At 48.5% G+C, this 16,632-nt stretch overlaps 1 protein-coding gene across 15 annotated transcripts in view; it reads right to left on the reverse strand.

Moving 5' to 3' along the window:
• Positions 1-16,632, reverse strand: part of LOC118391537 (ADP-ribosylation factor-like protein 15) — a 90,598-nt gene that overhangs the window by 50,327 nt on the left and 23,639 nt on the right. For all 15 annotated transcript variants that reach the window (XR_008061121.1, XR_008061119.1, XR_008061118.1 and 12 more), the window contains exons 2-3: positions 15,901-16,045; positions 15,561-15,620 (exon numbers count right to left, since the gene is read on the reverse strand). Coding sequence is in view for 2 of the 15 variants with exons in the window: in XM_035783029.2 (XP_035638922.1) it covers positions 15,561-15,620; positions 15,901-16,045 (205 nt within the window). In the remaining 13 variants the exon portion in view is untranslated. The remainder of the gene's footprint in view (positions 1-15,560; positions 15,621-15,900; positions 16,046-16,632) is intronic.

The raw sequence follows: 16,632 nt of genomic DNA on the forward strand, positions 1-16,632 counted from the left end.
TGGCTCTCATGAGGACCACCACAGGAAAAGTTCATTGGTGTTACCAGTCTCCGAAATTGAAGCCCAAATAAATACTTAAAGTAACAGACACATCTCAATGTCAACTGTTCAGAGGAGACTACGTGAATCAAGCCTTCATGGTCGAATTGCTGCAAAGAAACCACTACTAAAAGGACACGAATAAGAAGAGACGAGCAATGGATATTAGGTGGAAATATGTCCTTAGGTCTTATTAGCCCAAACTGAGATTTTTGGTTCCAACCGGCATGTCTATGTGAGATGCAGAGTAAGTGAACGGATGATCTCTGCATGTGTGGTTCCCACCGTGAAGCAAGGAGTGTCAAAAGCAAAGCACCCCCACACCGTGTGACGGTGTGTGGCTGCTTTGCTTTTGACACGGTCTGTGATTTATTTAGAATTCAAGGCACACTTAAACAGCATGGCTACCACAGCATTCTGTAGTTAAACACCATCCCATCTGGTTTGTGCTTAGTGGGACTATAATTTTCAAAAAGACAATGACCCAACACCTCCAGGCTGTTTAAGGGCTATTTGACCTAGAAGGCGAGTGATGGAGTGCTCATTTCAGATGACCTGGACTCCACAATCACCCGACCTCAACCCAATGGTTGAGTTGGACTGCAGAGTGAAGGAAAAGCAGCCAACAAGTGCTCAGCATATGTGGAAACTCCTTCAAGACTGTTGGAAAAACATTCCAGGTGAAGCTAGTTGAGAGAATGCCAAAAGTGTGCAAAACTGTCATCTTGGCAAAAGGTGGCTACATTGAAGAATCTAAAATATATTTTGATTTGTTTAACACTTTTTTGGTTATTACATGATTCCATATGTTATTTCATAGTTTGATGTCTTCACTATTATTCTACAATGTAGAAAACAGTACAAGTAAAGAAAAACCCCTGAATGAGTCAGTGTGTCCAAACCTTTGACTGGTACTGTTTGTATGTACAAAACTATGTGGACACCCTTTCAAATTAGTGGATTTGGCTATTTCAGTCACACCCGTTGCTGACGTGTATAAAATCGAGCACACAGCCATGCAATAGCCATAGAACATCGACAAGAGAATGGCCTTACTGAAGAGAGTGACTTTCAACGTGGTACCGTCAGTCAGTTCGTCAAATATTTCTCTGCTTGAACTGCCGTGGTCAACTGTAAGTGCTGTTATTGTGAAGTGGAAACACCGGGCTTGGCCCCTTAGTCCTAGTTAAGGGACATTTTAATGTTACAGGATACAATGACATTCTAGATGATACTGTGCTTCCAACTTGGGGAAGTTTGGGGAAGGTCCTTTGCCGTTTCATCATGACAATGCCCCCTTGCACAAAGCGAGGTCCAGACAGAAATTATTTGTCAATATCGGTGTGGAAGAACTTGACTGGCCTGCAAAGAGCCCTAACCTCAACTCCATCGAACAACTAAATTGGACTGCAAGCCAGGCCTAATCGTCCAACATCAGTTCCCTGCCTCCCTAATGCTCTTCTGACTGAATGGAAGCAAGTCCCTGCAGCAATGTTCCAACATCTAGGGGAAAACATTCCCAGAAGAGCGGAGGCTGTTATAGCAGCAACGTTGCAACATCTAGTGGAAAGCCTTCCCAGAAGAGTGGAGGCTGTTATAGCAGCAACGTTGCAACATCTAAGGGAAAGCCTTCCCAGAAGAGTGGAGGCTGTTATAGCAGCAACGTTGCAACATCTAGGGGAAAGCCTTCCCAGAAGAGTGGAGGCTGTTATAGCAGCAACGTTGCAACATCTAGTGGAAAGCCTTCCCAGAAGAGTGGAGGCTGTTATAGCAGCAACGTTGCAACATCTAGTGGAAAGCCTTCCCAGAAGAGTGGAGGCTGTTATAGCAGCAGCGTTGCAACATCTAGTGGAAAGTCTTCCCAGAAGAGTGGAGGCTGTTATAGGAGCAAAGGAAGGGGGACTAACTCCATATTAACTCCATATTAAGGCCCATGATTTTGGAATGAGATGTTCAACAAGCATATACTTTTGTGTACATATACTTTTGGTCATGTACAGCAGATTAAGAACCCCCACCCCTTTCCCTCAGAACAGCCTTAATTCATTGGGGCATGGACTCTACAAGGTGTCGTAATAGTTCCACAGAGATGCTGGCCTATGTTGACTCCAATGCTTCCCACAGTTGTGTCAAGTTGGCTGGATGTCCTTTGGCCGGTGACCCATTCTTGATACAGGAAACTGCTGAAGGTGAAAAACCCAGCAACGTTGCAGTTCTTGACACAAACCGGTGCACCAGGCACCTACTACCATACCCTGTTTAAAGGCACTTACATGTTTGGTTTTGCCCATTCAGCTTCTGAATGGCACACATACACAATCCATGTCTCAATTGTCTCAAGGCTTGATTGAGCCAGTGGGTAGCAGATTGAAGTTAATTTAACAAGTGACATCAATACGTGATCATAGATTTCCCTTGGGTAGTCTACAGTTGAAGTCGGAAGTTTACATACACTTAGATTGGAATCATTAAAACTCGTTATTCAACCACTCCACAAATGTCTTGTTAGCAAACTATAGTTTTGGTAAGTTGGTTAGGACATATACTTTGTGCATGACACAAGTTATTTTTTCCTACAATTGTTTAGACATTATTTCACTTATAACTCACTGTATCACAATTGCAGTGGGTCAGAAGTTTACATACACTAAGTTGACTGTGCCTTTAAACAGCTTGGAAAATTCCAGAAAATTGTGTCATGGCTTAATCCACTTCTGATAGGCTAATTGACATAATTTGAGTCAATTGGAGGTGTACCTGTGGATGTATTTCAAGGCCTACCTTCAAACTCAGTGCCTCTTTGCTTGACATCAGGGGGAAATTAAAAGAAATCAGCGAAGACCTCAGAAAAACAATTGTAGACGTCCACAAGTCTGCTTCATCCTTGGGACGCCCTAGGGTACCATGTTTATCTGTACAAACAATAGTATGCAAGTATAAACACCATGGGACCACGCAGCTGGCATACCGCTCAGGAAGGAGATGCTTTCTGTCTCCGAGAGATGAACGTACTTTGGTGCGAAAAGTGCATATACGTATACAATCCCAGAACAGCAAAGGACCTTGTCAAGATGCTGGGGGAAACAGGTACAAAAGTATCTATATCCACAGTAAAACGAGTCCTATATCGACATAACCTGAAAGGCCGCTCAGCAAGGAAGAAACCACTGCTCCAAAACTGCCATAAAAAAAAAACAGACTACAGTTTGCAACTGCACATGGGAACAAAGATCGTTCTTTTTGAGAAATGTCCTCTGGTCTGATGAAACGAAAATAGAACTGTTTGGCTGGCTGCAACCCACTGGCTGGCTGGCTGGATGCTCCCCACTGACTGGCTGGCTGCTACCACCCTCTGGTTGGCTGGCTGGCTGGCTGCTACACACTGGCTGGCTGGCTGCTACACACTGGCTGGCTGGCTGGCTGGTTGGCTGGCTGCTACCACCCACTGACTGGCTGGCTGCTACCACCCACTGACTGGCTGGCTGCTACCACCCACTGACTGGCTGGCTGCTACCACCCACTGACTGGCTGGCTGCTACTACCCGCTGACTGCTACCCACTGGCTAGTTTGTGTCGGGGGGCTAGGGTCAGTTTGTTATATCTGGAGTACTTCTCCTGTCCTATTCGGTGTCCTGTGTGAATCTAAGTGTGCGTTCTCTAATTATCTCCTTTTCTCTTTCTTTCTCTCTCTCGGAGGACCTGAGCCCTAGGACCATGCCCCAGGACTACCTGACATGTCGACTCCTTGCTGTCCCCAGTCCACCTGGCCGTGCTGCTGCTCCAGTTTCAACTTCCACCTGGCCGTGCTGCTGCTCCAGTTTCAACTGTTCTGCCTTATTATTATTCGACCATGCTGGTCATTTATGAACATTTGAACATCTTGGCCATGTTCTGTTATAATCTCCACCCGGCACAGCCAGAAGAGGACTGGCCACCCCACATATGCGCTCTCTAATTCTCTCTTTCTTTCTCTCTCTCTGAGGACCTGAGCCCTAGGACCATGCCCCAGGACTACCTGACATGACTCCTTGCTGTCCCCAGTCCACCTGACCGTGCTGCTGCTCCAGTTTCAACTGTTCTGCCTTATTATTATTATACGACCATGCTGGTCATTTATGAACATTTGAACATCTTGGCCATGTTCTGTTATAATCTCCACCCGGCACAGCCAGAAGAGGACTGGCCACCCCACATAGCCTGGTTCCTCTCTAGGTTTCTTCCTAGGTTTTGGCCTTTCTAGGAAGTTTTTCCTAGCCACCGTGCTTCTACACCTGCATTGCTTGCTGTTTGGGGTTTTAGGCTGGGTTTATGTACAGCACTTTGAGATATCAGCTGATGTACGAAGGGCTATATAAATACATTTGATTTGATTTTGATTTGGCTGATTGGCTGGCTGGCTGGCTGGCTGCTACCCACTGACTGGCTGGCTGCTACCCACTGACTGGCTGGCTGCTACCCACTGACTGGCTGGCTGCTACCAACTGGCTGGCTGGCTGCTACCCACTGGCTGGCTGGCTGCTACACACTGGCTGGCTGGCTGCTACACACTAACTGGCTGGCTGCTACACACTAACTGGCTGGCTGCTACACACTAACTGGCTGGCTGCCACACACTGGCTGGCTGGCTGCTACCCGCTACCCACTGACTGGCTGGCTGCTACACACTGGCTGGCTGGCTGCTACACACTGACTGGCTGGCTGCTACCCGCTGACTGGCTGGCCACTGGATGGCTGGCTGCTACCCACAGACTGGATGGCTGGCTGCTACTCACAGACTAGATGGATGGCTGGCTGCTACCCACAGACTAGATGGATGGCTGGCTGCTACCCACAGACTAGATGGATGGCTGGCTGCTACCCACAGACTGGATGGCTGGCTGCTACCCACAGACTGGATGGATGGCTGGCTGCTACCCACAGACTGGCTGGCTGGCTGCTACCCACAGACTGGCTGGCTGGCTGCTACCCACAGACTGGATGGCTGGCTGGCTGGCTGCTACCCACAGACTGGCTGGCTGGCTGCTACCCACAGACTGGCTGGCTGGCTGCTACCCACAGACTGGCTGGCTGGCTGCTACCCACAGACTGGCTGGCTGGCTGCTACCCACAGACTGGCTGGCTGGCTGCTACCCACAGACTGGCTGGCTGGCTGCTACCCACAGACTGGCTGGCTGGCTGCTACCCACAGACTGGCTGGCTGGCTGCTACCCACAGACTGGCTGGCTGGCTGCTACCCACAGACTGGCTGGCTGGCTGCTACCCACAGACTGGCTGGCTGGCTGCTACCCACAGACTGGCTGGCTGGCTGCTACCCACAGACTGGCTGGCTGGCTGCTACCCACAGACTGGCTGGCTGGCTGCTACCCACAGACTGGCTGGCTGGCTGCTACCCACAGACTGGCTGGCTGGCTGCTACCCACAGACTGGCTGGCTGGCTGCTACCCACAGACTGGCTGGCTGGCTGCTACCCACAGACTGGCTGGCTGGCTGCTACCCACTGACTGGATGGCTGGCTGCTACCCACAGACTGGCTGGCTGGCTGCTACCCACAGACTGGCTGGCTGGCTGCTACCCACTGACTGGATGGCTGGCTGCTACCCACTGACTGGATGGCTGGCTGCTACCCACTGACTGGATGGCTGGCTGCTACCCACTGACTGGATGGCTGGCTGCTACCCACTGACTGGATGGCTGGCTGCTACCCACTGACTGGATGGCTGGCTGCTACCCACTGACTGGCTGGCTGGCTACTACCTACTGGCTGGCTGGCTGGCTACTACCTACTGGCTGGCTGGCTACTACCTACTGGCTGGCTGGCTACTACCTACTGGCTGGCTGGCTACTACCTACTGGCTGGCTGGCTACTACCTACTGGCTGGCTGGCTACTACCTACTGGCTGGCTACTACCTACTGGCTGGCTGGCTGGCTAGATGCTACCCACTGACTGGCTGGTTTCTACCCACAGACTGGCTGTCTGGCTGGCTGGTTTCTACCCACAGACTGTCTGGCTGGCTGGCTGGTTTCTACCCACAGACTGTCTGGCTGGCTGGCTGGCTGGTTTCTACCCACAGACTGTCTGGCTGGCTGGTTTCTACCCACAGACTGTCTGGCTGGCTGGTTTCTACCCACAGACTGGCTGTCTGGCTGGCTGCTACCCACAGACTGGCTGGCTGCTACCCACAGACTGTCTGGCCGGCTGCTACCCACAGACTGTCTGGCTGGCTGGTTTCTACCCACAGACCGTCTGGCCGGCTGGTTTCTACCCACAGACTGTCTGGCTGGCTGGTTTCTACCCACAGACTGGCTGTCTGGCTGGCTGCTACCCACAGACTGGCTGGCTGCTACCCACAGACTGTCTGGCCGGCTGCTACCCACAGACTGTCTGGCCGGCTGCTACCCACAGACTGTCTGGCCGCAGACTGTCTGGCCGGCTGCTACACGCCGACTGTCTGGCCGGCTGCTACACGCCGACTGTCTGGCCGGCTGCTACACGCCGACTGTCTGGCCGGCTGCTACACGCCGACTGTCTGGCCGGCTGCTACACGCCGACTGTCTGGCCGGCTGCTACACGCCGACTGTCTGGCCGGCTGCTACACGCCGACTGTCTGGCCGGCTGCTACACGCCGACTGACTGGCCGGCTGCTACACGCCGACTGACTGGCCGGCTGCTACACGCCGACTGGCTGGCCGGCTGCTACACGCCGACTGGCTGGCCGGCTGCTAAACGCCGACTGGCTGGCCGGCTGCTAAACGCCGACTGGCTGGCCGGCTGCTAAACGCCGACTGACTGGCTGGCTGCTACACACCGACTGACTGGCTGGCTGCTACATGCCGACCGGCTGGCTGGTTGTGTCCCAAATGGTACCCTATTCAGTACATAGTGCACAACTTTTTCTTTTTTTTACCAGAGCCTGATGGGAATAGGGTACCATGTGGGACACAAACACTGGTATGGTCTGCAGTAGAGCATCCGGTCTACAGTAGAGCATCAGGTCTACAGTAGAGCATCAGGTCTACAGTAGAGCATCAGGTCATACCAGATCATCAGGCAGTTCTACACCAGATCATCAGAGCTGAGAACTCCTTCCCTGGTGCGATCCACCGCCCTGGTAGATAGGGTCTATCGCAATTTATCTTTACACAATTCCTCACATCCTGTTTACTCAACTCCTTGTCAACTGTATTGGAGAAGGTCCACCCCTCGGACCTTCTTTTGGGGAAAGAGGTGTGCGTGGAGAGATGTGAGGAATTTAGCAAATATTAAATAGAGAAACGGCCGCAGACTGACAGATCACACACAGCATGATGTCATTATCCCACTGACGGGAAACAGGCTGTGAGGAATCCCTCTGCTTTGAACTCCCATATCATCTCTCCTAAAGCCACGAACAGACCGAAAACATCTCAGAGACCAACCAAAAACATCTCAGCCAGACGAACCAAAAACAATACAATCCCTAGCAGACAGACACGACTACTGTCAGGGAGATAAAGACAGAGAGCCAAACAGAAACATTACCAGTGCTGCATGACCTGCAAACATCTCCCATATCAGATTCAAGCAACACAGTCCTGTCTCCCTAACTCCCAGAGACACCAAATTATTCATTATTTAGTGACGGAACTAAAAAGACAAAACACCCCCCCCCCATCATCCTATCGACCACATCCGACTCTGACAAAATCGTCCAGCAGACATGGATTATGGTGGGTCTTTTCCTTAACATTTCAGCACATGCCTTCTTCAAAACATCGGTTTGGTCCCTACAGAAAAAAATATTTGGAGTAGGCCAAATACACTGATTACAAAGTGTGCGACTTTGATCGTTTTTTCCAAATTTATGGACTGTTACTTTGATGAACTATTACCTTGATGGACTGTTACTACCTGTACCATGTAGGTAACGGTCCTTTTTGGGCTGTCGGTCTCCAGCTTTTTACTGCCGGACGAGAGACTGAATGTTCCCAGCCTCAGGTAGCTTCCAAATTGGCACCCCATCCCCAATTTAGGCTGAATCACATCCGGCCATGATTGGGGGTCCCCGTAGGGCGGCGCACAATTGGCCCTGCGTCGTCAGAGTTTGGCCGGGGTAGGCCATCATTGTAAATAAGAATTTGTTCTTAACTGACTTACCTAGTTATATCAAGGTGAAATAAAATACACAACTTTCCACCTGGTCAAAAGTACGGCTCTAAATAGGGAATAAGGAGGTATTTGGGACGTGGATTCAGAACAGCAGCTAGGGGAACCCTGTCTGGAACTAAGGGAGAGTCCCTGTCCACATCAATGATGTCATGTAGCCCACTCCCCACACACATATACAAACAAACACAGAAAGCACTTACACATTACTGCCTCTCTGACCCAGACAGTTGCACACCCAGCGGGCGAGTGACATTTGAGGTAAAGTGTTAGCTACTTCATTTGCGTGTAGTGTCTATCCGACACGTTGCTTTCTGCATCAAAGTGGAGAGATAACGATGACTCATCTCTAGAGGTCGACCGATTCTGATTTTTCAATGCAGATACCGATTATTGAGGACCAAAAAAAGCAGATACCGATTCAAATCGGCCTATTTTTATTAATTTTTTGTAATAATGACAATTACAACAATACTGAATGAACACTTATTTTAACTTAATATAATACATCAATAAAATAAATTTAGCCTCAAATAAATAATGAAACATGTTCAATTTGGTTTAAATAATGCAAAAACAAAGTGTTGGAGAGGAAAGTAAAAGTGCAATATGTGCCATGTATGAAAGCTAACGTTTCAGTTCCTTGCTCAGAACATGAGAACATTTGAAAGCTGGTGGTTCCTTTTAACATGGGTCTTCAATATTCCCAGGTAAGAAGTTTTAGGTTGTAGTTATTATAGGAATTATAGGACTATTTCTATCTATACCATTTGTATTTCATATACCTTTGACTTATTGGATGTTCTTAAAGGCACTTTAGTATTGCCAGTGTAACAGTATAGCTTCCGTCCCTCTCCTCGCTCCTACCTGGGCTCGAACCAAAAACACAATGACAACAGCCACCCTCGAAGCAGCGTTACCCATGCAGAACATGGTCTCAGAGCGAGTGACATTTGAAACGCTATTAGAGCACACCCCGCTAACTAGCTAGTCATTTCACTTCGGTTACACCAGCCTAATCTCGGGAGTTGATAGGCTTGAAGTCATAAACAGAGCAATGCTGGATGCACAACGAAGAGCTGCTGGCAAAACGCACAAAAGTGCTGTTTGAATGAATGCTTACGAGCCTGCTGCTGCCTACCACCGCTCAGTCAGATACTTGTATGCTCAGTCAGATTATATGCAACGCAGGACACACTAGATACAATAGGAATATCATCAACCATGTGTTGTTAACGAGTGATTATGAATTATTGATTGTTTTTATAAGACAAGTTTAATGCAAGCTAGCAACTTACCTTGGCATATTGCATTCGCGTAACAGGCAGTCTCCTTGTGGAGTGTAACGAGAGGCAGGTGGTTATAGCGTTGGACTAGTTAACTGTAAGGTTGCAAGATTATATCCCCCGAGCTGACAAGGTGAAAACCTGTCGTTCTGCCCCTGAACAAGGCAGTTAACCCACCGTTCCTAGGCAGTCATTGAAAATAAGAATGTGTTCTTAACGGACTTGCCTAGTTAAATAAAGGTAATAAATAAATAAATAAAAACAACATTCAGCTAGCCAAGGAAAAATGTATTAACATCGTTTTAGATGCCTTAGGGGTTCGTATACAGTTGAAGTCAGAAGTTTACATACACTTAGGTTGGAGTCATTAAAACAAAATTTTCAACCACTCCACAAATTTCTTGTTAACAAACTAAAGTTTTGGCAAGTCTACTTTGTTTACAGACAGATTATTTCACTGTATCACAATTCCAGTGGGTCAGAAGTTTACATACACTAAGTTGACTGTGCCTTTTAACAGCTTGGAAAATTCCAGAAAATTATGTCATGGCTTTACAAGCTTCTGTTAGGCTAATTGACATAATTTGAGTCAATTGGAGGTGCACCTGTGAATGCATTGCAAGGCCTACCTTCAAACTCAGTGCCTCTTTGCTTGACATCATGGGAAAATCTAAAGAAATCAGCCAAGACATCAGAAAAAAATGTAAACCTCCACAAGTCTGGTTCATCCTTGGGAGCAATTTCCAAACACCTGAAGGTACCATGTTCATCTGTACAAACAATAGTACGCAAGTATAAACACCATAGGACCACGCAGTCGTCATACCGCTCAGGAAGGAGACGCATTCTGTCTCCTAGAGATGAACGTAATTTGGTGCAAAAAGTGCAAATCCCCAGAACAACAGCAAAGGACCTTATGAAAATGCTGGAGGAAACGGTTACAAGAGTATATAGATCTACAGTAAAACGAGTCCTATATCGACATAACCTGAAAGGCCACTCAGCAAGGAAGAAGCTACTGCTCCAAAACTGCCATAAAATAAGCCAGTCTACGGTTTGCAACTGCACATGGGGACAAAGATTGGACTTTTTGGAGAAATGTCCTCTGGTCTGATGAAACAAAAATAGAACTGTTTGGCCATAATGACCATCGTTATGCTTGGAGGAAAAAGGGGGAGGCTTGCAAGCCGAAGAACACCATCCCAACCGTGAAGCACGGGAATGGCAGCATCATGTTGTGAGGGTGCTTTGCTGCAGAAGGGACTGGTGCACTTCACAAAATAGATGGCATCACGAGGCAGGAAAATTATGTGGATATATTGAAACAACATCTCAAGACATCAGTCAGAAAGTTAAAGCTTGGTCGCAAATGGGTCTTGCAAATGGACAATGACCCTAAGCATACTTCCAAAGTTGTGGCAAAATGGCTTAAGGACAACAAAGTCAAGGTATTGGAGTGGCCATCACAAAGCCCTGACCTCAAGCCTATAGAAAATTTGTGAGCAGAACTGAAAAAGTGTGTGTAAGCAAGGAGGCCTTACAAACCTGACTCAGTTCCACCAGCTCTGTCAGGAAGAATGGGCCAAAATGCACATAACTTACTGTGGGAAGCTTGTGGAAGGCTACCTGAAACATTTGACCCAAGTTAAACAATTTATAGGCAATTCTACCAACTACTAATTGAGTGTATGTATGTAAACTTCTGACCCACTGGGAATGTGATGAAAGAAATAGAAGCTGAAATAAATCTCTACTATTATTCTGACATTTCACATTCTTTACATTTACATTACATTTAAGTCATTTAGCAGACGCTCTTATCCAGAGCGACTTACAAATTGGTGCATTCACCTTATGACATCCAGTAGAATAGTCACTTTACAATAGTGCATCTAAATCTTAAAGGGGGGGAGAAGGATTACTTATCCTATCCTAGGTATTCCTTAAAGAGGTGGGGTTTCAGGTGTCTCCGGAAGGTGGTGATTGACTCCGCTGTCCTGGCGTCGTGAGGGAGTTTGTTCCACCATTGGGGGGCCAGAGCAGCGAACAGTTTTGACTGGGCTGAGCGGGAACTGTACTTCCTCAGTGGTAGGGAGGCGAGCAGGCCAGAGGTGGATGAACGCAGTGCCCTTGTTTGGGTGTAGGGCCTGATCAGAGCCTGGAGGTACTGAGGTGCCGTTCCCCTCACAGCTCCGTAGGCAAGCACCATGGTCTTGTAGCAGATGCGAGCTTCGACTGGAAGCCAGTGGAGAGAGCGGAGGAGCGGGGTGACGTGAGAGAACTTGGGAAGGTTGAACACCAGACGGGCTGCGGCGTTCTGGATGAGTTGTAGGGGTTTAATGGCACAGGCAGGGAGCCGCGCCGCTTCCTGTGTGAGGCAGGGTCGTACTCTGCGGATGTTGTAGAGCATGAACCTACAGGAACGGGCCACCGCCTTGATGTTAGTTGAGAACGACAGGGTGTTGTCCAGGATCACGCCAAGGTTCTTAGCGCTCTGGGAGGAGGACACAATGGAGTTGTCAACCGTGATGGCGAGATCATGGAACGGGCAGTCCTTCCCCGGGAGGAAGAGCAGCTCCGTCTTGCCGAGGTTCAGCTTGAGGTGGTGATCCGTCATCCACACTGATATGTCTGCCAGACATGCAGAGATGCGATTCGCCACCTGGTCATCAGAAGGGGGAAAGGAGAAGATTAATTGTGTGTCGTCTGCATAGCAATGATAGGAGAGACCATGTGAGGTTATGACAGAGCCAAGTGACTTGGTGTATAGCGAGAATAGGAGAGGGCCTAGAACAGAGCCCTGGGGGACACCAGTGGTGAGAGCGCGTGGTGAGGAGACAGATTCTCGCCACGCCACCTGGTAGGAGCGACCTGTCAGGTAGGACGCAATCCAAGCGTGGGCCGCGCCGGAGATGCCCAACTCGGAGAGGGTGGAGAGGAGGATCTGATGGTTCACAGTATCGAAGGCAGCCGATAGGTCTAGAAGGATGAGAGCAGAGGAGAGAGAGTTAGCTTTAGCGGTGCGGAGCGCCTCCGTGATACAGAGAAGAGCAGTCTCAGTTGAATGACTAGTCTTGAAACCTGACTGATTTGGATCAAGAAGGTCATTCAGAGAGAGATAGCGGGAGAGCTGGCCAAGGACGGCACGTTCAAGAGTTTTGGAGAGAAAAGAAAGAAGGGATACTGGTCTGTAGTTGTTGACATCGGAGGGATTGAGTGTAGGTTTTTTCAGAAGGGGTGCAACTCTCGCTCTCTTGAGGACGGAAGGGACGTAGCCAGCGGTCAGGGATGAGTTGATGAGCGAGGTGAGGTAAGGGAGAAGGTCTCCGGAAATGGTCTGGAGAAGAGAGGAGGGGATAGGGTCAAGCGGGCAGGTTGTTGGGCGGCCGGCCGTCACAAGACGCGAGATTTCATCTGGAGAGAGAGGGGAGAAAGAGGTCAGAGCACAGGGTAGGGCAGTGTGAGCAGAACCAGTGGTGCCGTTTGACTTAGCAAACGAGGATCGGATGTCGTCGACCTTCTTTTCAAAATGGTTGACGAAGTCATCTGCAGAGAGGGAGGGGGGAGGAGGATTCAGGAGTGAGGAGAAGGTGGCAAAGAGCTTCCTAGGGTTAGAGGCAGATGCTTGGAATTTAGAGTGGTAGAAAATGGCTTTAGCAGCAGAGACAGAGGAGGAAAATGTAGAGAGGAGGGAGTGAAAGGATGCCAGGTCCGCAGGGAGGCGAGTTTTCCTCCATTTCCGCTCGGCTGCCCGGAGCCCTGTTCTGTGAGCTCGCAATGAGTCGTCGAGCCACGGGGCGGGAGGGGAGGACCGCGCCGTCCTGGAGGATAGGGGACATAGAGAGTCAAAGGATGCAGAAAGGGAGGAGAGGAGGGTTGAGGAGGCAGAATCAGGAGATAGGTTGGAGAAGGTATGAGCAGAGGGAAGAGATGATAGGATGGAAGAGGAGAGAGTAGCGGGGGAGAGAGAGCGAAGGTTGGGACGGCGCGATACCATCCGAGTAGGGGCAGTGTGGGAGGTGTTGGATGAGAGCGAGAGGGAAAAGGATACAAGGTAGTGGTCGGAGACTTGGAGGGGAGTTGCAATGAGGTTAGTGGAAGAACAGCATCTAGTAAAGATAAGGTCGAGCGTATTGCCTGCCTTGTGAGTAGGGGGGGAAGGTGAGAGGGTGAGGTCAAAAGAGGAGAGGAGTGGAAAGAAGGAGGCAGAGAGGAATGAGTCAAAGGTAGACGTGGGGAGGTTAAAGTCGCCCAGCACTGTGAGAGGTGAGCCGTCCTCAGGAAAGGAGCTTATCAAGTTATCAAGCTCATTGATGAACTCTCCGAGGGAACCTGGAGGGCGATAAATGATAAGGATGTTAAGCTTGAAAGGGCTGGTAACTGTGACAGCATGGAATTCAAAGGAGGCGATAGACAGATGGGTGAGGGGAGAAAGAGAGAATGACCACTTGGGAGAGATGAGGATCCCGGTGCCACCACCCCGCTGACCAGAAGCTCTCGGGGTGTGCGAGAACACGTGGGCGGACGAAGAGAGAGCAGTAGGAGTAGCAGTGTTGTCTGTGGTGATCCATGTTTCCGTCAGTGCCAAGAAGTCGAGGGACTGGAGGGAGGCATAGGCTGAGATGAACTCTGCCTTGTTGGCCGCAGATCGGCAGTTCCAGAGGCTACCGGAGACCTGGAACTCCACGTGGGTCGTGCGCGCTGGGACCACCAGATTAGGGTGGCCGCGGCCACGCGGTGTGGAGCGTTTGTATGGTCTGTGCAGAGAGGAGAGAACAGGGATAGACAGACACATAGTTGACAGGCTACAGAAGAGGCTACGCTAATGCAAAGGAGATTGGAATGACAAGTGGACTACACGTCTCGAATGTTCAGAAAGTTAAGCTTACGTAGCAAGAATCTTATTGACTAAAATGATTAAAATGATACAGTACTGCTGAAGTAGGCTAGCTGGCAGTAGCTGCGTTGTTGACACTACACTAATCAAGTCGTTCCGTTGAGTGTAATAGTTTCTGCAGTGCTGCTATTCGGGGCTAGCTGGCTAGCTAGCAGTGTTGTTTACGTTACGTTGCGTTAAAAGAACGACAATAGCTGGCTAGCTAACCTAGAAAATCGCTCTAGACTACACAATTATCTTTGATACAAAGACGGCTATGTAGCTAGCTATGTAGCTAGCTACGATCAAACAAATCAAACCGTTGTACTGTAATGAAATTAAATGAAAATGTGATACTACCTGTGAATGCGACCGGGTTGTTGAGTTCTATTCAGTAGACGTTGGCTAGCTGTTAGCTGTTGGCTAGCTAGCAGAGTCTCCTACGTTAAGGACGACAAATAGCTGGCTAGCTAACCTCGGTAAATTAAGATAATCACTCCAAGACTACACACTCTAAACTACACAATTATCTTGGATACAAAGACAGCTATGTAGCTAGGTAACACTAAACTAATCAAGTCGTTCAGTTGAGTGTAATAGTGTAATAGCACTACAGTGCTGCTAATCTGTGGGCGTTTGCTAGCGTTTGCTAGCTGGCTAGCTGCTGGGCGAATAGCAGTGAAGGCTACGTTAGGGCGACGAAATACGATAATTATGCAATTATCTTTGATACAAGGACGGCTATGTAGCTAGCTAAGAAGAAATTGCTAAGATTAGACAAATCAACCGTTGTACTATAATGAAATGTAATGAAATGTAATGAAAAAGTTATACTACCTGCGGAGCGAAGTGCGATGCGACCGCTCGCTCCAAAAATAAATAAATCCTAACTCCTAACTTTTCACTCGGATTAAATGTCAGGAATTGTGAAAAATGTAGTTTAAATGTATTTGGCTAAGGTGTACGTAAACTTCCGACTTCAACTGCATATGGGGATATTCTGACATTGCTGGAGTGTGTATAGTCAGGGTTATGTTCAGTTACCACGGAATGGGAGAAAACTTTTTGAAACAGAGGAAGTCCCATCTATACTTGTCCAACAATACGACCCATTGCTTTTTAAAATCGTTTTGCCCACTGAACTAGAAAACTTGAGTACCCAAACAACTTCAACAATGTGTTTCCATCATGAACGAAAATAGGTGAAGGAATTACCTCCGAGTTCCTTCACATTTAGAATGGCATTCTGGAATGGAACAGCTTTGATGCTAAAACCTAGAAAACAGAATGACATGTAAAGCTTCACACAGAGATATGGCAGACCTTGCTTAATAAGAGCAAGGTGTTCAGCACGTCTTCAACACATGTAGGCCTGAAGCGCATGTATTTGTTGTGAAAGGCTTATAATTCTGTTCTTTCAGCAGGTAGGGAAGATGTCTGAATGCTCACCACATAAGTACTGAAGCTTAAACGTGATATAAAAGTGATATAGGCCTAACTGTGTAAAGAGTATTTGGACTTGAAAAGTGATTTCTTCTGGTGAAGCGAGTCTCACCCGTAGTTGGCCCGATGTTGTCTGTGGCTTCACTGCAGAGTCTGGAGAGTAGACTGGTCTTCCCCGAGCCTGTGAGTCCAATACACACCAGGTCATACTCTGGTCTGGGAGACGGTGGTCCTTTACAGCACAGTGTCCTGAAACACTGGAGGTAGAAGGGAGAGTCGGATGAAGAGAAGAGGGACACAGAGTGAAAGAGAGAGTGGGAAAGAGATTAAAGGATATGGAAGATGGGGTGGAGGGGTGGAGAGAAGAGCTGCAGAGTTAGAGTAATAACAGGTCTGATGGCCAGAGCTAGAGTATCTGTGGAATCTGTGTTTTCGTGTTTGGATTCTACACCCAAAGATCTACTCTGTGACACTACTGACGTCTGTTCTGCCACCGAGTATGCCACTCTGGAGACGTCGGGCAGGGTCACATCTGTTAACTCCATCTGTTTCCAGCCAAAGATCATGTAAGATCTGGAGAGGAGGGGGAAAAAAAAAAGTCCTCTCTCCTCTTCGCTTTCATTTCAATCTTGTGACACACACAATCCTGTGACACACACAATCCTGTGACACATCATACGTCTTTGAACTTATATAGCCAGTGTGCTAAGAGAGGATGCATTGAGGTACCATAGTATTAGTACAGGATGTTGTGAGTGAACGTGAACCTCCAGATGTGTTATGCAACATGGTCCAAGTCATTGAGGGACTGTTGCTCCGTCAACATGGAAGATCAAAGAAACCT

This window comes from Oncorhynchus keta, chromosome 12, assembly GCF_023373465.1.
Source record: "Oncorhynchus keta strain PuntledgeMale-10-30-2019 chromosome 12, Oket_V2, whole genome shotgun sequence".
NCBI classification, from domain to species: domain Eukaryota; kingdom Metazoa; phylum Chordata; class Actinopteri; order Salmoniformes; family Salmonidae; genus Oncorhynchus; species Oncorhynchus keta.